The 23,443-nt window shown below is 39.4% G+C and overlaps 1 protein-coding gene across 1 annotated transcript in view; it reads left to right on the forward strand.

The window, feature by feature from the left end:
* Nucleotides 1-783: 783 nt before the first annotated feature.
* Nucleotides 784-23,443, forward strand: part of arhgap22b (Rho GTPase activating protein 22b) — a gene marked incomplete at both ends in the record, with an annotated part of 35,550 nt that continues 12,890 nt past the window's right edge. The window contains 3 exons of the mRNA XM_083904302.1: nucleotides 784-826; nucleotides 10,308-10,510; nucleotides 16,125-16,212. Coding sequence (XP_083760428.1) covers nucleotides 784-826; nucleotides 10,308-10,510; nucleotides 16,125-16,212 — 334 coding nt within the window. The remainder of the gene's footprint in view (nucleotides 827-10,307; nucleotides 10,511-16,124; nucleotides 16,213-23,443) is intronic.

Here is a 23,443-nt window from a genome sequence, read left to right on the forward strand (position 1 = left end):
TTTTTTTTTTCTCCTGACTTGTGCCACTGGAATGCCTGCAGCAGGATATAATTATCAACTACTGTACGAGCTGCACGGGGGGAAATTCCCACGTCTGACTGGTGAATGGAAGCTGGGCATTATTCTTAGAAAGCCCAAAAAGATTTAAATAAAAAAAAGAGGACGATGATGAAAATAGGATGAAGTGAGGGCGAAATGAGAGAAATTAACGATTAAGGAGGTGGAGACGAGCTGAGGACGTCTACAGCTTAATTAGGTGCAGGAGGAGGAGGAGGAGGAGGAGGAGGAGGCACCTGCCAGATGAACACACCCACCCCCGTCTTTTTCTTTTATCATGCAAATCTCCACTGAAACAGTTTGTTTTTGGGGAGAAAAAAATATATATACACTTTTAAAACCAAGCATCTGTGTTTTGTTGGTCGCCCAAACCATGTAACTCCGGGGCGGATGTACCGCTATGAATAATGTAACAGGGAGGGGTGGAAGAAGAAGAAGAAGAGGAAGAGGGGGGAGTTGTAGTAATAGTAGTTCCTCCTCCTCCTCCTCCTCCTTCACCGCTAACCCCCCTCTCTGTCATTTTTTTTTTTCCCCATTCTCCTCCCTCTCATCACCCAACCCCCTTGCTGCTGCTGCCGGCTGCACTGCAGAAGGTCAGAGACGACGACGACGAGGGAGAGCGAGGCACCGTGAGGCTGAGGCTGAGGCTGAGGCTGAGGCTGAGGGGTGGGGTGAAGCGTGGATGTACACGAACATGCCGACAGGAGCCAGCGCCGCCGACCAGCGATGACAGCGATGCTGAGCCCGAAGATCAGACAGACCAGGAGAGGTAGGAAGTGTCTCCCGGGCTGATCTCTGTAAACAATCTCTGTAGTAGTGACGTGTGCTGTTACTGCAGCTGACAGGAGGCTGCACAGATGTTTCTTTCTTCTGGTTTTTAAAAAAGTGGTTTTTTTTACGATATATATATATATAAATCAGGACGGGCAAAGACCTCGTCCACGCCGTCTATTCTCTAGTGTTTGTGAATTCTGAATGAATCCGCCCCCCCACCCCCCCGTGTGTACATTAGCGTTCTACTACAGCTGGCGATGGTGATGCTGCCGGTGTGAATCCAGAGCATCTCTGGTTTCATCACTGCAACACTCGCAGTTCTGCCGTCAGCTGCTGCTGCTGCTCCTCTCTGTGTGTGTGTGTGTGTGTGTGTGTGTGTGTGGCACTAATCTCCATGCCTATTATTATGAAGCTGATTAAATTGAAATGTATAGTCGTCGTCCCCCCCCCCCCCCGCCCCCTCACAACGGGAGAGTGACATGCGTGGGCGCGAAATTGGCAGCAAACTGGATTAAATCTGTGTTCGCAATACATTAAATACTAAAGACTAAAGGGTTGACAGCATCAAATCAGCTATTAGGCTGCGCGACGTGAATTCCAGGAGAAAAAAAAACGTGACGGTTTAATCTGTAAAACGAAAAAGCGGAGCGGAATATCTACCTATAAAGTGGAAACGACCGGGACTAACGCATGAACTGTGACTCCGTTCCGCGCGTATATTTTGGCGAATTAGCGCTTCCCGGCGGCCGACGGCGTCGCATTTGTCGCGCGGAGTCAACGTCAACGCGAGCGCTTGTCAGAAAACAGAGACGCAACATTAACCGGCGTGAACGTGAAAGCTGGAAAAACCCCACGAGAGAATAGATTAATAATATAAATATCATTGACTTTTTTTTATTGATCTTTCATGCCTGCGACATTCATGATGCTAGAGAAGGTCAGCTGACAGGCTAACTAGCTTAGTTGCTCTACGCTGCGTTCTGTCCCCAAATGTCCCGGGTTCTCATGGTCCTATGTTCTTGTAATCCCAAGGTTCTATCTTTAACTCCATCTTCCAAATGTCCTATGATCTTTATCTCCCAATTGTCCCGTGCCTCCATTCACCCAATAACTGGGTTCTCTAGGTCCGATGTCCCCAAGGTTCCGTGTTCTTTTGAATCTCGGTCGTTCCAAAAAATCATGCGTTTCCATATTTATGTTTACTTAAAAGGTGTCATTTGTCCAACGCTGTGCTTGTCATGCTCATCATCAAGGTTCCGGAGTTTCCACGGTCCCGTTTTGTTCAATGTCCTACGTCGCCATGTCCATGTTACCAAGGGGCCATGTTCTTGTATTCCAAAGGTTCCATCTTCCATAGGTCCAATGACATTAATCCCCAATTGTCCCGTGCCCCCATTCACCCAATAATTGGGTTCTCTAGGTCCAATTTTCCCAAGCCCTGTATTCCTGGTGTCCAATGTCCCCAAGGTTCCATGTTCTTTTGAATCTTTGTCTTTCCAAAAATGCATGCATTCCCAAGGTCTGGTTCTTTAATTGTCCTACGTCCCCATGTCCATGTTACCAAGGTGCCATGTTCTTGTATTCCAAAGGTTCCATCATCCAAACGTCCAATGACCTTAATCCCCAATTGTCCTGTGCCCCCATTCACTCAATAACTGGGTTCTGTAGGTCCAATGTTCCCAAGCCCTGTCTTCTTGGTGTCCAACGTCCCCAAGGTTCCATGTTCTTTTGAATCTTGGTCTTTCCAAAAATGCATGCATTCCCAAGGTCCTACGTCCCCATGTCCATGTTACCAAGGTCCTATATTCCTGTATTCCCAAAGGTCTTATCTCCCCATCTTCCTGCTCCTTTTCGATGCTTTTACTACAAATGATCCATGTTCCAAATGTCCTTCGATCTAAATTCCCAATAGTCCCAACATGCCCCCAATCTCCCAATAACTGTGTTCCCAATGTCCTATGTTCCTGGTGTCCAGTGGTCCAATCGAATACTGCGTTTGTGATGCCCGATATGCATGAGGAACCAGGTTCTTGTGTCCCCGTGTTCCTCTTCCCAATCCCAATGTCCCATATGAACAGAAGGTTCTACTGTATGTTCCCATGTTCCTGAACATCGTCGTCAGTTAATAATTACGTGCTATGGAGCCGGGGATCATAAGACTTTGAGAAAATGCGACATAAAGACTCGGGGAACCTTATTCTAACCCAATATAGAAGGTGATTTGGTTGATTTTTAGAAGATCAGTTTGTCCGTATCCATCCATCTTCATATCCAATTCATCACGGTTGCTTTTATATTAAAGCTGCACTGGATCTGCATTTTTTATTTCTTCTTCTTCTTCTTCTTCTACTATAGCTGGCACCATAAATCCAGCAGCAGCTTTATAATTGCCCACACATCGGCTGCCTCGTTCTGTTCGTCCTTGTTCTGCGTTTCCATGGTTTTAAGATCAAAGTCCTGAGACGTAGCAGCAGGCTGACACTGAGGCGAGGATATACGGGAACACCCTGACGTGAGCGCGAGCGCGCGGCATGAATATGAAACTAACTCCGATAACGCTCATGTGGAGATGCTAATATGCACACACACACACACACACACGCACGCGCGCACATACTGCTACTGCAGATCTGTTCCACTCCACTGCAGCTATAGGCCGTACGTCATCGGCCACACCTCCAACCCGTCAACAAGGTCTCCCCCCACCGCCTACACACACACACACACACACACACACACACATATGCTCACACACATTACGGTTAACACATTAATCAACAGTGATAGGCTAACGGGAAGCTACGCCCTGATGCACCTGTAACTCTCTCTCTCTCTCTCTCTCGCTCTCGCTCTCGGCCATAAATCACGACGCAACAACCAAATTAATGGAATTGGATTCCTGCAGCATCCTGGCACACAAGTGTGTGTGTGTGTGTGTGTGTGTGTGTGTGAGTTAACCATGTGCGGAGTGTTGTGGAGTATAGCTACATCGCCTCGCCATGCTAATGGATGGGCTCTTCTTTATGATGGGCTTACACCCATTTCCTGCCGATGATGATGAATCTATGGCTCCAAACTACATTAAGTGACATCACAGAGGGCCTAGAGAGTGTGTGTGTGTGTGTGTGTGTGTGTGTGTGTGTGTGTGTGTGTGTGTGTGTGTGTGTGTGTGTGTGTGTGTGTGTGTGTGTGTGTGTGTGTGTGTGTGTTAAAGCATAATGTGAATCGAGCATCATGTGTCCCTATGAGGGGCCGTGTAGGCCATAATTCCTTTTTTTTTACCTCTCACATACACAATTTTACCTCACACATTAAATGTTTTTACCTGATACATTAAATGTTTTTGCACATTACATGTGAGAGGTAAAACAAGTGTATGTGAGAGGTAAAAGAGAGTACGTGAGAGGTAAAACAAGTGTATGTGAGAGGTAAAATTGTGTATGTGAGAGGTAAAACAAGTGTATGTGAGAGGTAAAACAAGTGTATGTGAGAGGTAAAATTGTGTATGTGAGAGGTAAAACAAGTGTATGTGAGAGGTAAAACAAGTGTATGTGAGAGGTAAAACAATTGTATGTGAGAGGTAAAACAAGTGTATGTGAGAGGTAAAATTGTGTATGTGAGAGGTAAAACAAGTGTATGTGAGAGGTAAAATTGTGTATGTGAGAGGTAAAACAAGTGTATGTGAAAGGTAAAAGAGTACGTGAGAGGTAAAACAAGTGTATGTGAGAGGTAAAATTGTGTATGTGAGAGGTAAAATTGTGTACGTGAGAGGTAAAACAAGTGTATGTGAAAGGTAAAAGAGTATGTGAGAGGTAAAACAAGTGTATGTGAGAGGTAAAATTGTGTATGTGAGAGGTAAAAAAAAGGAATTATGGCCTACACGGCCCCTCATATGTTCACATTACTCACTGAGTTACGACAGTCTTTAGATTCCTAGTTTGATCTGTGACAGAAGCAGGTTCTAACCTGACATGGGTGAAAAAACTGAGCCACGGTTGTGTGGATTTGTTGAAGCGTTGCTTTCAGAAGCAATTTATTTGATGGACTGGCGGTTGTGTGTGTGTGTGTGTGTGTGTGTGTGTGTGTGTGTGTGTGTGTGTGTGTGTGTGTGTGTGTGTGTGTGTGTGTGTGTGTGTGTGTGTGCGTGTGTGTGTGTGTGTGTGTAGGGTATTTTCTCTCCGGGATTCCTTCCTCAACATTCCCATCACAATGAAAGTGAAATTGAACTCTTAGTACGGCTCCATCTCCCTGCTCTACTACCACGTATCCTTTGAGGGTTTGTGGAGGAGATGGACATTGGGAGGTCCAATCTCTAATGAACCTCACGCCAATTTATATGTTTAAGACAGTTCATATACCAGGAGAAATCAGGCTCAAGGAGAACATGTAAATTCCAGGAACCAGGATTCTATCCAAGAACCCTCTTGCTATGAGACACCCTAACCTTAACCACTGCTCCACCGTACACGCCCCAATGTTTCTTCAAACAGCATCGTTCTGTGGCTGAATACGTCCAGTGTCCTAAACAAGAAATATTATTGTCCCTTTATTTAGGAGAAGGATGTAAAGTGGGGTGCATGGCCATTCGATATAATAATAAAAAAAAGAGATACTTCAGTAAAATTCGATATAAAAACACTACATATATATATATATATATATATACTTTGTAAAAAAATTGTATATATATGTTTTTTTTGTTTTTTTAATCGATACATTTTGGTAACAATTGATATATTCTGGTCAAATTTGATAAAATAAAAAATTAATCAATATATTTTGGTAAAAATTCGATATAATTTAAAAAATCTATATATTTCGATATACTAAAAAAAACCAATATATTTCGGTAAAATTTTATAGAATTTTTAAAATTGATATATTTTGGTAAAATTTGATCAAATAAAAAAATACATCAATATATTTTGGTAAAATTCGATATAATTTAAAAAAATAAATATATTTCAATATAATAAAAAAAAAGTATATATTTTGGTAAAATTCGATATAATTAAAAATAATTATATATTTCTATATAATTTTAAAGAAAATCAATATATTTCGGTAAAATTTGATATAATTTTTTTGATAATTTTCTCTGTTGTTGCCATATCTGTCATTGTTCTGTCATGTTTTTTTGCACTGAGTCGATGAAATATGAAAATATATATATATATAACTCACCATCATGAGGTTATAATCTACTCATTTATCTCCAGTCAAATTATTTTTTTAATCTTAAATCTGTTTGGATTTTTCTGTTAATTGACTTTAAATCTGTTTTTAGGCTTTTTCCAAATATTATATTTTAAATATTGTGCAACCCGTTGTGATCTAATTATGACGAGAGCAAACTGGATTAGTTATTTTGAATTTGTTGAACCGGCCGCTGTCGAGAGATAAACCGCAGATTTATTTGACAAACGCACAAACGAAATTGGACGCGTTCCGTCCTCTGAGTACCTGACCAACTTTCTGGGAAACGAGTGTCTTATCCCATCAGCCACTGCTTCATAATATTAAGTCATGTAGCCTGTGAGCTCACGCCTCAGCGAGCAGCAGCGCTGGAATAATTCATCACATGACTCTACTGCAGATTCACAGATATTATACATGAACACACTCACACACACACACACACTGCCGTCGGTGCAGGACGACCTCCACGTCTGGAGAACTCAACCCTTACTCGTCACGATCACCTCTGTCTTTGGTGAATTGCAGTGATTGTGCTACGATAAAGCCGCTTATTTTCCAGCCGCGTGTGCAGCCCTGATAGATGTGATCGCAGAGCAGAAAAAATAAAAAAGGACCCTGAGGAAGATCTGAATCACTCTGAGCACAAGGTCCAAATTGGCAGCAGCGTGGGTAGTCGTGCTTGGCACACGCACACACACACACACACACAGACAGACACACACACACACACACACAATGAGTTGTGACTCAGATGTGAATCATCAGCCGTCGGTTTTTGTTCCACTGTGTCCGGCGTGTGATCCAGGCAGCTGCTGTACTGCTTTTTCTTTTTTAAATGTGAACACTGGGACACAGTGAGCAGTCATGGACGGACGCGATGGGGTGAAAAGAAACAGAGTGGTGAAGGTCACGGAGGTCAAGGAAGGTGAGCGTTTAAGGTCAAGTCGTCACTTCTGCTGAGAATAGTCAGATAGTTGGTTTTACCGGCTCAGGGTGAGCAGTTTAACAGCCGTAAGACAAGGAAAGGCTCTGTATTATATTACGGTGTAGATATTGAAGATTTTTTAACGTCTTTTTCCTGGGTTGCACTTTATAGACGGTCCCTTATCTGATGACAGATATTTTACCCTCTAACTTTCAGCAAAAAAGCATACAATTAGTGCATATTTGGCTGATTTGCAGGCAGTCGTTGTCACTTTCGGGTCCCGTAACTTGCGTTTGATGGAAAAAATCAAAACTGGAGGAAACCGGAAAATGCTTATCGTTTTTTTTTTTTCATTTTATTTTGAAAATCATATTAACAACAAAATTAAAACTGGACGAAACAGGAAAATGCTTATTTGTTTTTTTAATTTTTCGTTTTATTTTGAAAATCAAATTAACACTTCTTTATCTGTTTTTTGTTTTTTTTTCATTTTATTTTGAAAATCAAATTAGGAACAAAATCAAAACTGGACAAAACGGGAAAATGCTTGTTATCCGTTTTTTTTCTTTCCATTTTTTTGGTTTTATTTTGAAAATCAAATTAACAGTTCGTTATACTTTTTTTTTTTTTTTTAATTTTTAATTTTATTTTGGAAAAACGAATGAACGAATGATACAAAAATTAACAACATTAACATTTCTATTGTTCATTTTCCTGGATTAACCTGGATTATGACATGTGTTGCCCTGGGCCTTATTCTTGGACTTAATCTCTTTTGTCGCGCTAATTTTGATGAAAACATACTTGTTTTCTAAAGTCTTATAAACAATGGAGCCATTTAAAGAGCTCAGAGAAAAGAAAATTTACCAAATTTTATAGCATTTATGTGATAATTTGGGATCTTAGAGCTGTATAATGTTGGTCATTGGTGGTTTTAACCACTGTTCAATGACAAATAATATGTTTGTTATTGGTTAATTAGGTCACGCAAAGCCCTTTTAACACATGTAACCGGAAATATATCCACTTATCGCTCTTAATTCATAGTTAATCGCATAACGTGACTTATTAAAGGCACCAGTGTGTCCGGTGCCAACTTTTGACCCATTTATGTCCTTTTTTTTTTTCCATTTTTCCTCTTCAGAAAGCCAAAATAAACCTGAAATTTCAAAATTTTGAAAAACTTCCCTATGAAAATTGCCTTTTTTTTCAGCACTCAATCACTTAAAAAACAGCCTCTAAATGACTCTATTGTCAGAGCACTCTGCAGTACTGACAACGAACCGCGTTCTCAGTGCAGAAATAATCGCGTTTGCCAAACACAGAAACTCATTTACGAGACAAAAACGTGTTTGACTTCAGGGCCGTTTGATAAGAACATGGATCTTCTCGCTGAACAACAAACAGAGCTTTGATTCAAACGAGCCCAGCAGCGACGAACGAGCTGAGAATCAGAGCGAGTCGAGGTGAGAGGGAGGGAAAAAATCGCATCATCCAGAAAAGCCCAGAAGGTCGAGAACATGGAGGTAAACAAACGACGAAAGAAAAGCCCAAATTTACATTTTGACAAATGAGTTCTCATCCTCTAAATCTGTATTTAAAGCCCCACAAAACTAACTGTATTATTACACAGGTCAACACCAAATGTATTATTTAAGTTTTTTTTTTTTAGCTGATTTAGGATCATTTTGATCCAAAAATCACATTGGTTTTGCTCAATCAGGTCAACTTTCTGAATAAAGCCACATATTTGTTTTTGTCATATGGTGCAAAATTCTTTCATATTTCTTTCAATAAACAAATTCTGAAGATTTTGCATGTGTTAAATTATGACTTATTGGTTTTTTTTATATATATTACAAGTGAATGAAATGGCTTCGACAAAGAAGATTTTGCTAAAATAAGTATTCGGACGTATTCTGCTACATCTGCAGGACGAGGAATCTGTTAAAAAAAAAAAAAAATTCTCCTAAAACCTTTTTTTGACGAGAAATATTAAGGAAAATCAACCAATAACGTCACAAAAATGTCATCGGTTTAGTCAGAAGATCGGATTTAGCATAAAAACCGATGTCGTTGTTGGATTCAGTCGTGCAAAATGGTCCTAATTCAGTTGAAAAGACATAGACAAATTAAAAAAATATATATTTTTTGTTATATTTCAAATTAAAGGACCATAAGTATGTGTACAATCCCTTCAAAATAAAATGCTTTAATGGCCTTATATATAGAGAGAGAAACAATAAAGTTAAAATAGTCCCAACTCGCTCTACGTTAGTTTGCAGTTAACGTACGTGTGTTGTTTCCGTTTCCACTTGGCAGCCGGTTTTTAATTGGAGCTGCAGTTTGTGCATGTTTTAAACATTAATGAGTGCAGTTTTATGTATTTTACATGAAGCAGTGTGTGTGTGTGTGAGTGTGTGTGTGTGTGTGTGTGTTATTTTTGAGTCTCGTAGGCCACAAGGTTCGATCGCTTCCACCTCTGTGTCTTTCCCCCCTCCTCTAATAGAAACCCGTGTTATCCCTCATTCCGTATGCTGCACACACACTTACACACACACACACACACACACACAATCATCAACACACACACACACACACACTCACGCGCCTTCTGCTAGACCTTTAGATAAAAGAGGCCGAGCGACCGCAGAGATGCTGCAGGCTCAAATCTAACAGATAAAATGAAGACTGTGAAAGAGGGCGGAGCAATGAACTCACACATTTACACATACACACACACACACATGTACAAACACACACATATGTACACACACATAGCCCCAGGTGACAAGGATACCCACCCCCCCTTCCTCCTCTCAGGTCCTTGAAAGAGACTTATTGTAGAAAAGCTCAGGCTTCTTTTTTTTTGGGCTAAAGATAATAGGACCACATGGGACGGACTCACTGTCAAGGACCGGAGTCAAAGTAACATCGGGGGGGGGGGGGGGTTTTGTGCCCCGTCGAACCTTCTCAGATCATCGCCATCGATTTTAGACTCACATGTGAATCGGCTTCACTTCTATTTCTTCTTATTCTACTTCTATTTATAAGAAGAGCTAACATTTCAAACATCCCCCGATTGGGGGATCTCCAGGCGAACTGGCTGATTCTGTTTGGTGATCATGTTTAATTTATTGGAATCAATTGAGCGCACATCCTTCCTGCTGGCACACACACACACACACACACACACACACACACACGCACACATAATCAATGATGCCAAACAGGGAACAGGCAGATGGCTGTTTCCTAGCTTTCAGCATTTCCAACTTCCAACTAGCTTCAACCCAGAGTTCATCAACACACGTCTTACCTTATCGATGTGTCCACGTCTGTGTGTTGTCAGCAGCCAGGTCCAAGAGCATGGTGATGGGCGAGGTGACGCGGGGCCCGTGCCGGCCGGGCTCGCCCAGCCTCCAGGAGGGGGCGCTGAAGGCCGGCTGGCTGAAGAAGCAGCGCAGCATCATGAAGAACTGGCAGCTGCGGTGGTTCGCGCTGCGCTCGGATCAGCTTTACTTCTACAAGGACGAGGAGGAGACCAAACCACAGGTGATTACGACAAAACATGGACAGTGGTTGGGGGATATGCAATATGTTGAATGGCCACAAGGGGGCGAATCCCCTGATTGCAAAAATTAGTCATTTTGAATGGAATTCTATGAAAAAATTAGCTTCAACATTTATTCCATAAGAAAATTAGCTTCATCTTAAACTTATATTGATAGTATATATGCTATATAATAAACATGGGTGCGTTAGCGCGTTAATCTGCGTAACATTAACACATGACGCGTTTCCATGACGACTGACTGGAAAAAGACGCCCGACATACGCAGTACACAGGTACGCTGGTTATTTGTAGCGCTGCTTTTTTCCCGTTTCATAAACAGACCGCTCCAGTTCCACTGTAGGCTAACGCTAACCGGCGCTAAAAGGAGCTAACGCAGCTAACGGAGCTAACTGGTAAACGGTGGCAGGACTCCGGTGTCGCGGCGCGTAAACATGACGTCGCGCGCGTATTTTTCCCGCTCAGTCGTCACGGAAACGCGTCGTGCGTTAACCTAGTTTTTAAGATATGGAACATGTCATTACGTTAAGATGTTGAAAACAACAATAAACTGTAAAAAATCTACTTCTCTACTTCTCTAATCTACTTCTACTAAAAAAAATAAAAATAAATTTAAAAAATTTAAAAAAAGAAAAATATTAAAAAAATAATAATAAAAAAAAAATATATATATATATATATACATATATAAAAAAAATAATAATAATAATAATCTACTTATTTGAGCATTCATTTTCTATGGTGATAACCTCCAGGTCTGTGTCTCACAGTCCCACTGACAGTATACTCATAAATCTTTGACCCTCTAATGTAAATGAATGGACTCCGTAAACATGACCCGACCTTAAAAATCACCGCCGTGACCTTTGAAAAGGCAGAACGCGACGCTGACAAATGATCGCGAGCGGGAAAAAAAACCCACTGAGCACCAACGTGTCGAGGCCACAGATTTAACGCCGTCACTGTCGTCGTGGTCGTGATCTGCAGATTCAAACACTGCCTTCATTCATTCACTCAGTCGTGTCAGTGGGAACCATGAGTCACAGAATGTCAGCGTGTGACGCCACGTTTCCTCCTGCAGTGGAACACAATCGTATTATAAAAGGTTCACCCATCGATTTATGATTTATTATTCAGGACACACACACACACACACACACTTGGCTGAAATGGTGACATTTTCATTGATTTGTTCCGTTTTCGTCGTGCACACACACACACACACACAGTGAGGACACTCATAATCCACTAACTCCTTCCCCTAAAATTAACTATGACGACAAAGTCCCCAAAACGATCCCTAACCTCAACCTGATTCTAACCTGAACCCTAAAACCAGGTCTTAACACAGCTCTGCCCTGTAAGGACCAGGTTTTGGTCTCCATGGAGACTTCTGGTCCTCACAAGGTCAGTGTTTATGCCAGAAAAGGTGTTTTAAAACATATACAAGTATACACTCATACACACACATATAGTATGTGTATATATGTATACACATAAACAGTATACATATATACACATATGCAGTATACATGCATACACATATGTACATATCTATATAAACATACATATATGTACATATATACATATACATATATACAAACATACATACATATGCACATATACAGTATACATATATACAATCATACATACACATATACAGTAAACATATATGTACATATACAGTATACATGCATACATATATGTACATATAAACACATATACAGTATACATACATACACATATGTACATATAATATACATATACATATCTATATAAACATACATACATATATATGTACATATATACATATGCATATATACAATCATACATACACATATACAGTATACATATATACAAACATACATGTATACACATATACAGTAAACATATATACATACATATATGTACATATATACACATATACAGTATACATATATACATACATACGTATATGTAGATATATACATACACATATATAAACATATATGCACGTATACAGTATACATATATACAATCATACATACACATATACAGTATACATATATACATAAATATATGTACATATATACACATATACAGTATACATATATGTACATATACAGTATACATGCATACATATATGTACATATAAACACATATACAGTATACATACATACACATATGTACATACAATATACATATACATATCTATATAAACATACATACATATATATGTACATATATACATATGCATATATACAATCATGCATACATATATACAAACATACATGTATACACATATACAGTAAACATATATACATACATATATGTACATATATGCACATATACAGTATACATATATACATACATACGTATATGTACATATATACATACACATATATATAAACATATATGCACGTATACAGTATACATATATACATACATACGTATATGTACATATATACATACACATATATATAAACATATATGCACGTATACAGTATACATATATACAATCATACATACACATATACAGTATACATATATACATAAATATATGTAGATATATACACATATACAGTATACATATATGTACATATACAGTATACATGCATACATATATGTACATATAAACACATATACAGTATACATACATACACATATGTACATACAATATACATATACATATCTATATAAACATACATACATATATATGTACATATATACATATGCATATATACAATCATACATACACATATACAGTATACATATATACAAACATACATGTATACACATATACAGTAAACATACATACATACATATATACACATAATATGTATACTGTATATTATACAGTATACATATATACATACATACGTATATGTACATATATACATACAAATATATATATATATACATATAAACATATATGCACGTATACAGTATACATATATACAATCATACATACACATATACAGTAGACATATATACATAAATATATGTACATATATACACATATACAGTATACATATAGACATACAAATGTATATATAAACATACATACATACATGAATATATACATATACATACAAATATATATATATATATATATATATACATATACATATATATACATATACGTACACATACATGACGTGCTCTGTGGGGAACAAATGAGTGAAGCCTTGGACAGACTGTCTTTAATCAGAGTCTGTCAATACTCATCCAGCCTGTATTGATCTGCAACTCCCACTGGATTAAAGTAAAACACATGGCTCAGTGCGCGCACACACACACACACACACACACACACACACACACACACTGTACACTTACTTACACACACCTCCTCCCCCCTCTGAGAACAGGATGTGTGAGAACGTGTCATTCTGGCCTCCTTCTCTTTCCTCCTCCTCCTCCTCCTCCTCCTCCTCCCTCTCGTCTTCTAATCGATTGGAAATTTGAGGCTCGGAGGAAGAGAGGGAGGAGGAAGAGAGGGAGGAGAGGGAGGAGGAGACCAGAAGAACAAGGCTCAGTCCTCTTCCTCCTCTTCCTCCTCTTCCTCATCCTCCTGCTCTACAAAGATAAAAGGATGTGATGATCGGCGGAAGGACGAGGCAAATATACCAAATCCATACACTTTGTCTTTTCTTCACCATGACAGAACAAACAAAGATTCACTTATCAGGAAATCAATCGTTCTAACACTTCATCCCTGTTCTTACTTATAAATAGTCCACAAATAACGCGTCGTGTGCCCCAAAATGGCCGCCAGTTACAGAGGGAACATGGACACAAATGGTCATGAATATGTAAATGATATAGAGGCTACAAGTGGGGGGGGGGGATCATAATTTTCACAAATGTGTTCAAAGGTTTTGTAAAATATTTCACTCTACGTTCACAGTAAATTATTTACACAACAAAATACTTTGTTTATAGTAAATTATTGTGTTTAAGATACTGTATTTTCACAGGTTATTGAATCAGATGATGGTAAATTACACACGTAAAGATAGTTTGTTACTGTATATTTACAGAAATAGCATTAGCGTGATTAAATAGTGTATTTTACTGCTAAGTACAGTATGTTATACACTTTAAATATGTTTTCTTCAACAGCCATATCTATATAATTCTAGGATAAACCACAAAATAATACCGCATTATGATCTAAATTATTATAACAGTTAAAGATTCATTTAGAGTCATTTACGGATGGAAATGATGAAATGGAAATTTAAAAACCCACAACGGTATATTTTGTACAGTCAGAGGCATCAAATACACAGTTATGTAAAAATAAATGTACGCAAAAAAAATATTTCCGTCAGAATAAATAATAAATCGCAATATTCAAGTCGCGTTACGATCTTAAATACTGAGCATTTGCAAAAAAAAGCATTTATTGTGAAATACTTTATCGTGAGAATGAGCACCTGGCGCCATCTAGTGGACTGAAACGTCCATAGATTATTTTTATGCTAATCCGAAAAAAAAAGTAAAAGAAGAAAAACGATGCCCGGTTTCTCTAAAGCGAATAAACATAGACACGGAAAAAATATCGCAATATTGCTTCCCACTAACTATAAATGACATTTAGTATTTATTTAATCAAATCCTCTGACATCGTGTACTTCGTATCCATGGTAACGCAGTCAGAGAGATGCAGGTTTTTTTTTAAAGTGTTAGCTTTTTCTTTATTGAATGAGTAACGACTCTAAAGCGTTGTTTTACTGCTGCTAAAAGCTCTGTTGTGTGTGTGTGTGTGTGTTTAACAATAGCAGTGGAAATTTAAAGGCTGTACGATCAATAACAAGTGTGTTTGTAACCGTACACCTGCTGCCCTGGCACGGGTGGAGTCTGGTGTGGTCGCGAGATGATCGCTTCCTTCCAGCCGCGGAAGCTGGAACCTCAGTTTATTCATAATAATAATAATAATAACAATGATTATAACGACGATTATAACGACGTATGAGCACGTATGAGAAAAACAAACACTCTCCGGTTACGACGCCTTTGCCTTTTTCCGACTCTTTCACCCTGGCGTGATTCCTAGCACACAGCACCCTTGGGAGTTCTCCTGCCCCCCCACACACCCTCCCCCCCCCTTGCTCTGCCCCTGTGCTCCATCCCACCCCTTCCATTTGTTGCCATGGCGACTAATGCTGGCGACAGCCCGGCCCTCTGGGTCGAGGTGGGTTTTTTTTTTGGCAGACTCCTCCTTTGATGGAGGATGCCAGTGCTCAGATTAACGGCGCCGGGCTCCATCACAGACGCCGGCCTGGTCTTTTCACGGCTCACTTGGCCTCACTTCTCGTGGGCTAAATAGGTATTGATCTGATCTGGATAATGTATTCTGATAATCTGTGCTCATTTAGAGAGAGAGAGAGAGAGAGAGAGAGAGAGAGAGAGAGAGAGAGAGAGAGAGAGAGAGAGAGAGAGAGAGGGGTTAAGGGATGGCAGCGAGGATTAGAGGAAGAACAAGGGAGATGAAAGGGACAGAAGTGTAGAATAGACATGAAAATCACAGAGGGAACATGAGGAGGAAGTGAAGGACGGTGTGATTTCGTGTGTTTTAAATCCATGTGTGTGTGTGTGTGTGATCTGCAGGGCTGCATACCTCTGCAGGGTTGCCAGGTCAACGAACTCACGGCCAACCCCGACGAACCGGGAAGACACCTCTTTGAGATCGTACCAGGTGAGAAGCTCCTCCTCTTCCTCCTCCTGCAGATGAATGAATGACATTTTATGAAGACAAATCAAAAAGTCTATCTATCTATCTATCTATCTATCTATCTATCTATCTATCTATCTATCTATCTATCTATCTATCTATCTATCTATCTATCTATCTATCTATCTAGAGAACGATCTATCTATCTATCTAGAGAACGATCTATCTATCTAGATATCTATCTATCTATCTAGAGAACGATCTCTCCATCTATGTATCTAGAGAATTAGCTATCTATCTATCTATCTATCTATCTATCTATCTATCTATCTATCTATCTATCTATCTATCTATCTATCTATCTATCTATCTATCGAACGATCTATCTATCTATCTATCTATCTATCGAGAGAACAATCTATCTATCTATCTATCTATCTATCTATCTATCTATCTATCTATCTATCTATCTATCTAGAGAACGATCTATCTATCTATCTATCTATCTATCTATCTATCTATCTAGAGAATTATCTATCTATCTATCTATCTATCTATCTATCTATCTATCTATCTATCTATCTAGAGAATGATATATCTATCTATCTAGAGAATGACCTATCTATATATCTAGAGAACGATCTATCTATCTATCTATCTATCTATCGAATGATCTATCTATCTATCTATCGAATGATCTATCTATCTATCTAGAGAATGATCTATCTATCTATCTATCTAGAGAAATATCTATCTATCTATCTAGAGAACGATCGACCTATCTATCTAGAGAACTATCTATCTATCTATCTATCTATCTATCTATCTATCTATCTATCTATCTAGAGAATGATATATCTATCTATCTAGAGAATGACCTATCTATCTATCTAGAGAACGATCTATCTATCTATCGAATGATCTATCTATCTATCTAGAGAATGATCTATCTATCTATCTATCTAGAGAATGATCTATCTATCTATCTAGAGAACGATCTATCTATCTATCTATCTATCTATCTATCGAATGATCTATCTATCTATCTATCGAATGATCTATCTATCTATCTAGAGAATGATCTATCTATCTATCTATCTAGAGAATGATCTATCTATCTATCTAGAGAACGATCGACCTATCTATCTAGAGAACTATCTATCTATCTATCTATCTATCTATCTATCTATCTATCTATCTATCTATCTATCTATCTATCTATCTATCTATCTAGAGAACAATCTATCTATCTATCTATCTATCTATCTATCTATCTATCTGTCTATCTATCTATCGAACGATCTATCTATCTATCTATCGAACGATCTATCTATCTATCTATCTATCTATCTATCTATCTATCTATCTATCTATCTAGAGAACAATCTATCTATCTATCTATCTATCTATCTATCTATCTATCTATCTATCTATCTATCTATCTATCTATCTATCTATCGAACGATCGATCTATCTATCTATCTATCTATCTATCTATCTATCTATCTATCTATCTATCTATCTATCTAGAGAACAATCTATCTATCTATCTATCTATCTATCTATCTATCTATCTATCTATCTATCTATCTATCTATCTATCTAGAGAACAATCTATCTATCTATCTATCTATCTATCTATCTATCTATCTATCTATCTATCTATCTATCTATCTATCTATCTATCTATCTATCTATCTATCTATCTATCAGCAAACATTTAAAGAAAATCTGTATATTTTACTCGACATTCTCTGGCCTGTGAGTTCAGTATTCAGCCACCAGGGGGCGACATCACCCAAAGAGTAGAGTAGTGCCTGCCATGGTCACAGACTCCTTCTCATCTCACATCTCACGACTTCAATCAGACGGCAAAAGTCTGGTGTCGGAGTGAAAGTTGTAAACTCTGGCAACAACAACAACAACAACAACAACAAAAAACCTGACCTGGAAATAAATTGAAAAATAAAATGGCGTCTCCATCACTCACAGCTGCCACTGTGTCTGAACACAAACCACTCAGGACTTGTTAGGGTGGCGTCGCGCTCCACAGTACACACACACACACACACAGGAGCCGACTGCTTACATTCACCTTATGTGGCCTTTAAAGGCTTCACTCGATCAATATAGCGCTTATTCTTCACCTTTTGTTTTTAAGTGTGGATTTGTATTCAACCCTTTATACAGTGAAGCCCATCACTCTGCCGCTCTGTGAGTGTTTACTCGGAGGTTTCCGTGTGTGTGTGTGTGTGTGTGTGTGCGTAGAGCGGCTGCCAGGCTTGTGTGTCTTGTTTATGGCGTGTCAACATAGCACAGGAGTGTGAACCCCCCCCAACGAGGAGCTAACTTATAGCCTCCTGTGGACGGTTCTGCACCCGAGGAGCGAAAAAAAAAATATACAGAGGGTGAGGAGTAAAGAGGGGGAGGTCAGAGGAGGAGGAGACGCTCCGATGTTTCTGGACAAACTCTTAAGTTTCCGCGTTACGTCAGATTAAGGGTTCATTCACACCGGTCCTTCTTAAGCCCGTTGTGTACGTCCACGCACGTCGCTGCCAGAAGAAGTAGTCGCCAAGGATAGTCGTCCAAGAACCAAGACGTGTCCGAGGGAGCTGTAGCATCGTTCAATTCTTCTTCCTTCGGTAGTACTGCGTCAAGACTTGTACGGCAAACCCAATGACGGTATGCTTGCGCCTCAGGGTCCTGTGGTATCACAACCCCAGCATCGGGTGGTGGTACAAGTCTTGACGCAGTACTACCAAAGAAGAAGAATTGAACGATGCTACAGCTCCAATTGGACACGTCTGGTTCTCGCGGCTCGGAGCTGAACGGCAGGGGTGTCAGCCGGGTTCAAGGGTTGCCAGGTTTGAGGCTCGGATGGCTGTCCTTGTTGACTACTTCTTCTGTTGTTGAAATGGTTTTTCTGCTTGCTTATACTCCACCGACTGGTAGGGGGGCAAGTTAACTCTGCGAACCCTAGTTCATTTGATCGGAAAATCCGGTTCGTTTGGGGAGGTGTGAACGCAGAACTCCAAAGCGAATCAAAGAAGCGAACTCAGGTCCGCCCAAGAATGTAGGGTCTTGACTCGCTTCAAGTGAACCTAATGCAGGATGCATGAAAACAAGGATTCCCTCAGATATCACATTCACAAGCCAAGAACTTTGTTTATTTTATCTAATTGGTTCACCCTTAAATCCAAGGATTCCCTCAAGATGTTGTTGAGATGCCACTGGGCCGTGAGGACAGGACAGACATAACATCATCATCGTCCGACCATAACAAAACTATGGCTTCTCCACACTTTTCATTCTCCTTCAGCTGAGATCAAACGCGGGAGTGTCTTTCATTACGAGCAGACTCTCATTTCTCTTCTTTGACGATCCATCCGTGCAACAACCTGATGCCGACAACATCCGATGTTTACATACATATTAGAGTCGTTGAGACTCCTGAGGGAGGAACACAAGAGTGGCTGCTCTTTCTTTCTTTCTTTCTTTCATTCTTTCATTTTTTTCATTCTCTCCCTCTGTAACCTATAATCAGCTTACTGGGGTTTTATTCTCTCCTGCTGTATGAACCGAGGAGACTTTAGATTTCAGAGAAAGCGTCGCTCTCAAGGAGGAAATTGCTCCTTCGGTCATATGAAGTGCTGTCATGTCTGCGGCCAATTTCACTACAACAACGCGGCTTCAAACTGTGAGACTAAAAATTATAAAACATCACCAAATATCAGGACAGTATGGACAAGTTTGACTAAAAACAGTTTTCTGGGACAAGCACAATTGTCCAATTTAACAGTCGAGCTTAACTGTGAATGGAAAGCAACGACTGTTACTTTGTTACCGTAGTGACGGTATAGAAAACATGAGTCAAAGCGTGATAGACCCTCAATTTTAGGTCAAACTAGTCCAGAAGTGAAAGTGTGACAGATTGGTCGTTAGGTTCCTGTGACGACTCAACACGTCTCTGTCCACTGGAGTTAGAAGTTTTGTCCTTCAGAAGAACAGGGAGCTCGTCTGGTCGCGTCATTGACTGATGGACGTTGATTTCCTGAGACTGTGTGTGGAGTACGTCCTATGTCCTATCTTTACAATACACATACACTTTGTGTCTTTCCATGCCTGAGAGGACATTTGTACGAATAATGCATTAAGTCCCTTATCATAACCAATGCCTAAACCCAACCCTAATAACCTATAACCTCAAAACTAATCCCATTCGCCATTTCTAATCTCATTTCTAATCTCATTCCAAATCATCCAACTAGCCCCATTCTACCCTAACCCCAAAACCCTTAATTCTAACTCCCCTTCTGAACCCTCAATCCCCAAAACCTTAACAATAACAACATTCTACCTCCCAAAAACAACTCTAAGCTCTTAGGTCCCAATCATAATACTCAATTATAATAAAATAATCATGTTATATCCCAAAAAACCCTACCTGTGAGTCCTAAAATCCCAATCATAACCCTTAAACCCTATAGATAACCCAAATCTGAGCCTGAAAAGTACCCCAAACCCTAAAATGAACCCTAACCCTACTTCTAAAACTAACCCAAAAACCCTAAAATGAACCCATTCCTACCCTAAAATGAACCATATTCCTACACACAACACTAAAATGAACCCTATTCCTGCCCCTAACACTAAAATGAACCCTATTCCTGCCCCTAACCCTAAAATGAACCATATTCCTACACCTAACACTAAAATGAACCCTATTCCTACACCTAACACTAAAATGAACCCTATTCCTGCCCCTAACCCTAAAATGAACCATATTCCTACACCTAACACTAAAATGAACCCTATTCCTACACCTAACACTAAAATGAACCCTATTCCTGCCCCTAACACTAAAATGAACCCTATTCCTACACCTAACACTAAAATGAACCCTATTCCTGCCCCTAACACTAAAATAAACTCTATTCCTGCCCCTAACCCTAAAATGAACCATATTCCTACACCTAACACTAAAATGAACCCTATTCCTGCCCCTAACACTAAAATGAACCCTATTCCTGCCCCTAACACTAAAATGAACCCTAACACTACCCCTAAAACACAAGTTCATACTAACCCTAATCTGAATCCTAAAACCCTACAAATTAACCCTTAAAAAGACCCTTAAAGTCCTCAAACTAACCCATTAATGTGTCTAAAGTGAAGTCTAAAACCTCAGAAAGCACTTAAAAATGTCCTCACAACCGTAGAAAGTCACACAGAGACACAGCCACACACCCTGTGTGACGTGTGCGTGAAATGTCTCGATGCACTGAGCGTTTTGTTAAACGGTGACTGTGGAAAATCATCTCCATCATCTCAAGGTCGTAGCGTCTGCGTCATTAAAATCTCTGCACAATCTTTCTTGAAGAACACGAAAACTCATCCCGTCACGACGACTGTGTCGTTTCATTGAAACGAGAGCATGCAGGCAATTAAAAAACTGAACTGCGGCCGTGTTTTGTTTTTTAATTATCAGATAATGGATGGATGGATGGATTATTATTATTATTATTATTGTCATCAGTGAGTGCGTTGGAGCGATGCGACCCAAACAAAGACGCTTCCGCGGTCGCGTGCCTGCGACGTCTGAATTGAAATCCTGTCGGAGCCTGAAGGCACGAAGGAAATGGACAAATAATTGGGTCTTTTAAAATATTCTTTGCATTTAATGGTTGACTTAAGGCTATAAGCTCTCTGTTGTGGTGGTGTGAAGCAATTAAGCCAATCTGGGAAACAACACACACACACACACACACACACACACACACACACCCACACACTTCTGCTTGTGCAAACGTGACAGCTTCTGCTTATTCACTCACACACACACACAGACACACACACTCAGTCCATACGTCTCTGAGAAATAATGTTTTTTTTACCAACAAATCTACATGAATTCATACATTTGTGGGATTTTTATAATTCCATTAAGAGATAAATCTAAAGCACAATTTCACTGAATTTTGTTCTTCTGTTAAAGGAATAGTACGACAATTTAGGAGAGACACTGAGAAAAACCTAAACCTAAACCATTCTTAGCCCTAAAAGCCTTGAAAACACCAAAAATGTGTTTTATTAACTATTAAAAAGTCACAGATGAACCTAAAAAGTGTGTTAGTGAAGGAAGATTCCAAAGTCTGCACAGATTATAACTCACAGAAAAAAATATTCCAAACCCTAAAAATAACCACATTCTAACACAAAAAAAACTAATTCTGAACATTCTTAACCCTAAATTCCTGAAAATGACCATCTATAATCCCTTATCAGAACCTTAAAACTGTACCCAACCCTAATAACCTAATCCCAAAACTAATCCCAGTCCTTAACATGAAATAATACAAAAAAAAAAAACATTCCAAACCCTAAACCCCTAAATGAACTGTAAATCCCCAAAACCCTTAAAATAACCACTTTCTACCGCAAAAAAAACCCTAATTCTTAAATTTTTTAGCCCTAAATCCCTAAATATTACCAAAATGTGCCTCAGATTATTGTACAAATTAGCCTAAAATCAGTGTTAGTGAAGGAAGATTCCAAGGTCTGCACAGACTATAACTCACAGAGATTGATTCTATAGCATAGAATAGCATTCTATCTATCAGGACCGTAAAACTGTACCTAACCCTAATAACCCCAAAACTAATCCCGTTCTAATCCCATTCCTAAACACTGAATAATAATAAAAGCCCCATTCTAAACCCTAAACTCCTAAATGTAACCGCCTTCTTAACCATAAATCCCCCAAAACCCTTAAAACAACCACATTTTACCACAGAAAAAAATCCCTAAATCCCTAAAAATTACACAAATTTGCCTCAGATTATTGTACAAATTAACCTCAAAACGGTAGATTCCAAAGACTGCACTGAGTAAAACTCTCAGAGATTGATTGGCAATGTCTGCTTTCCGTGTGTGTGTGTGTGTGTGTGTGTGTGTGTGTGTGTGTGTGTGTGTGTGTGTGTGTGTGCGTGTGTGTGTGTGTGTGTGTGTGTGTGTGTGTGTGTGTGTGTGTGTGCAGTTACTGGGAGATGGGCCGTCCTCCAATCTTTGCCAAACAAACTTGTACACACACACACACACACACACACACACACACACACACACACACACACACAGTGAGAGAAAGGCTCAGACAAAGAGAGAGCGAGCCTTGTTTCACTCCTCCTCAGGGATTTGCTCCAACCCCCCCCCCCCCCCCAGGGGGGCTAAATGAACGGCCCTGCTGCCCACACTGGCT

This window comes from Microchirus variegatus (genome assembly GCF_963457635.1).
Source record: "Microchirus variegatus genome assembly, chromosome: 17".
Classification (NCBI taxonomy): domain Eukaryota; kingdom Metazoa; phylum Chordata; class Actinopteri; order Pleuronectiformes; family Soleidae; genus Microchirus; species Microchirus variegatus.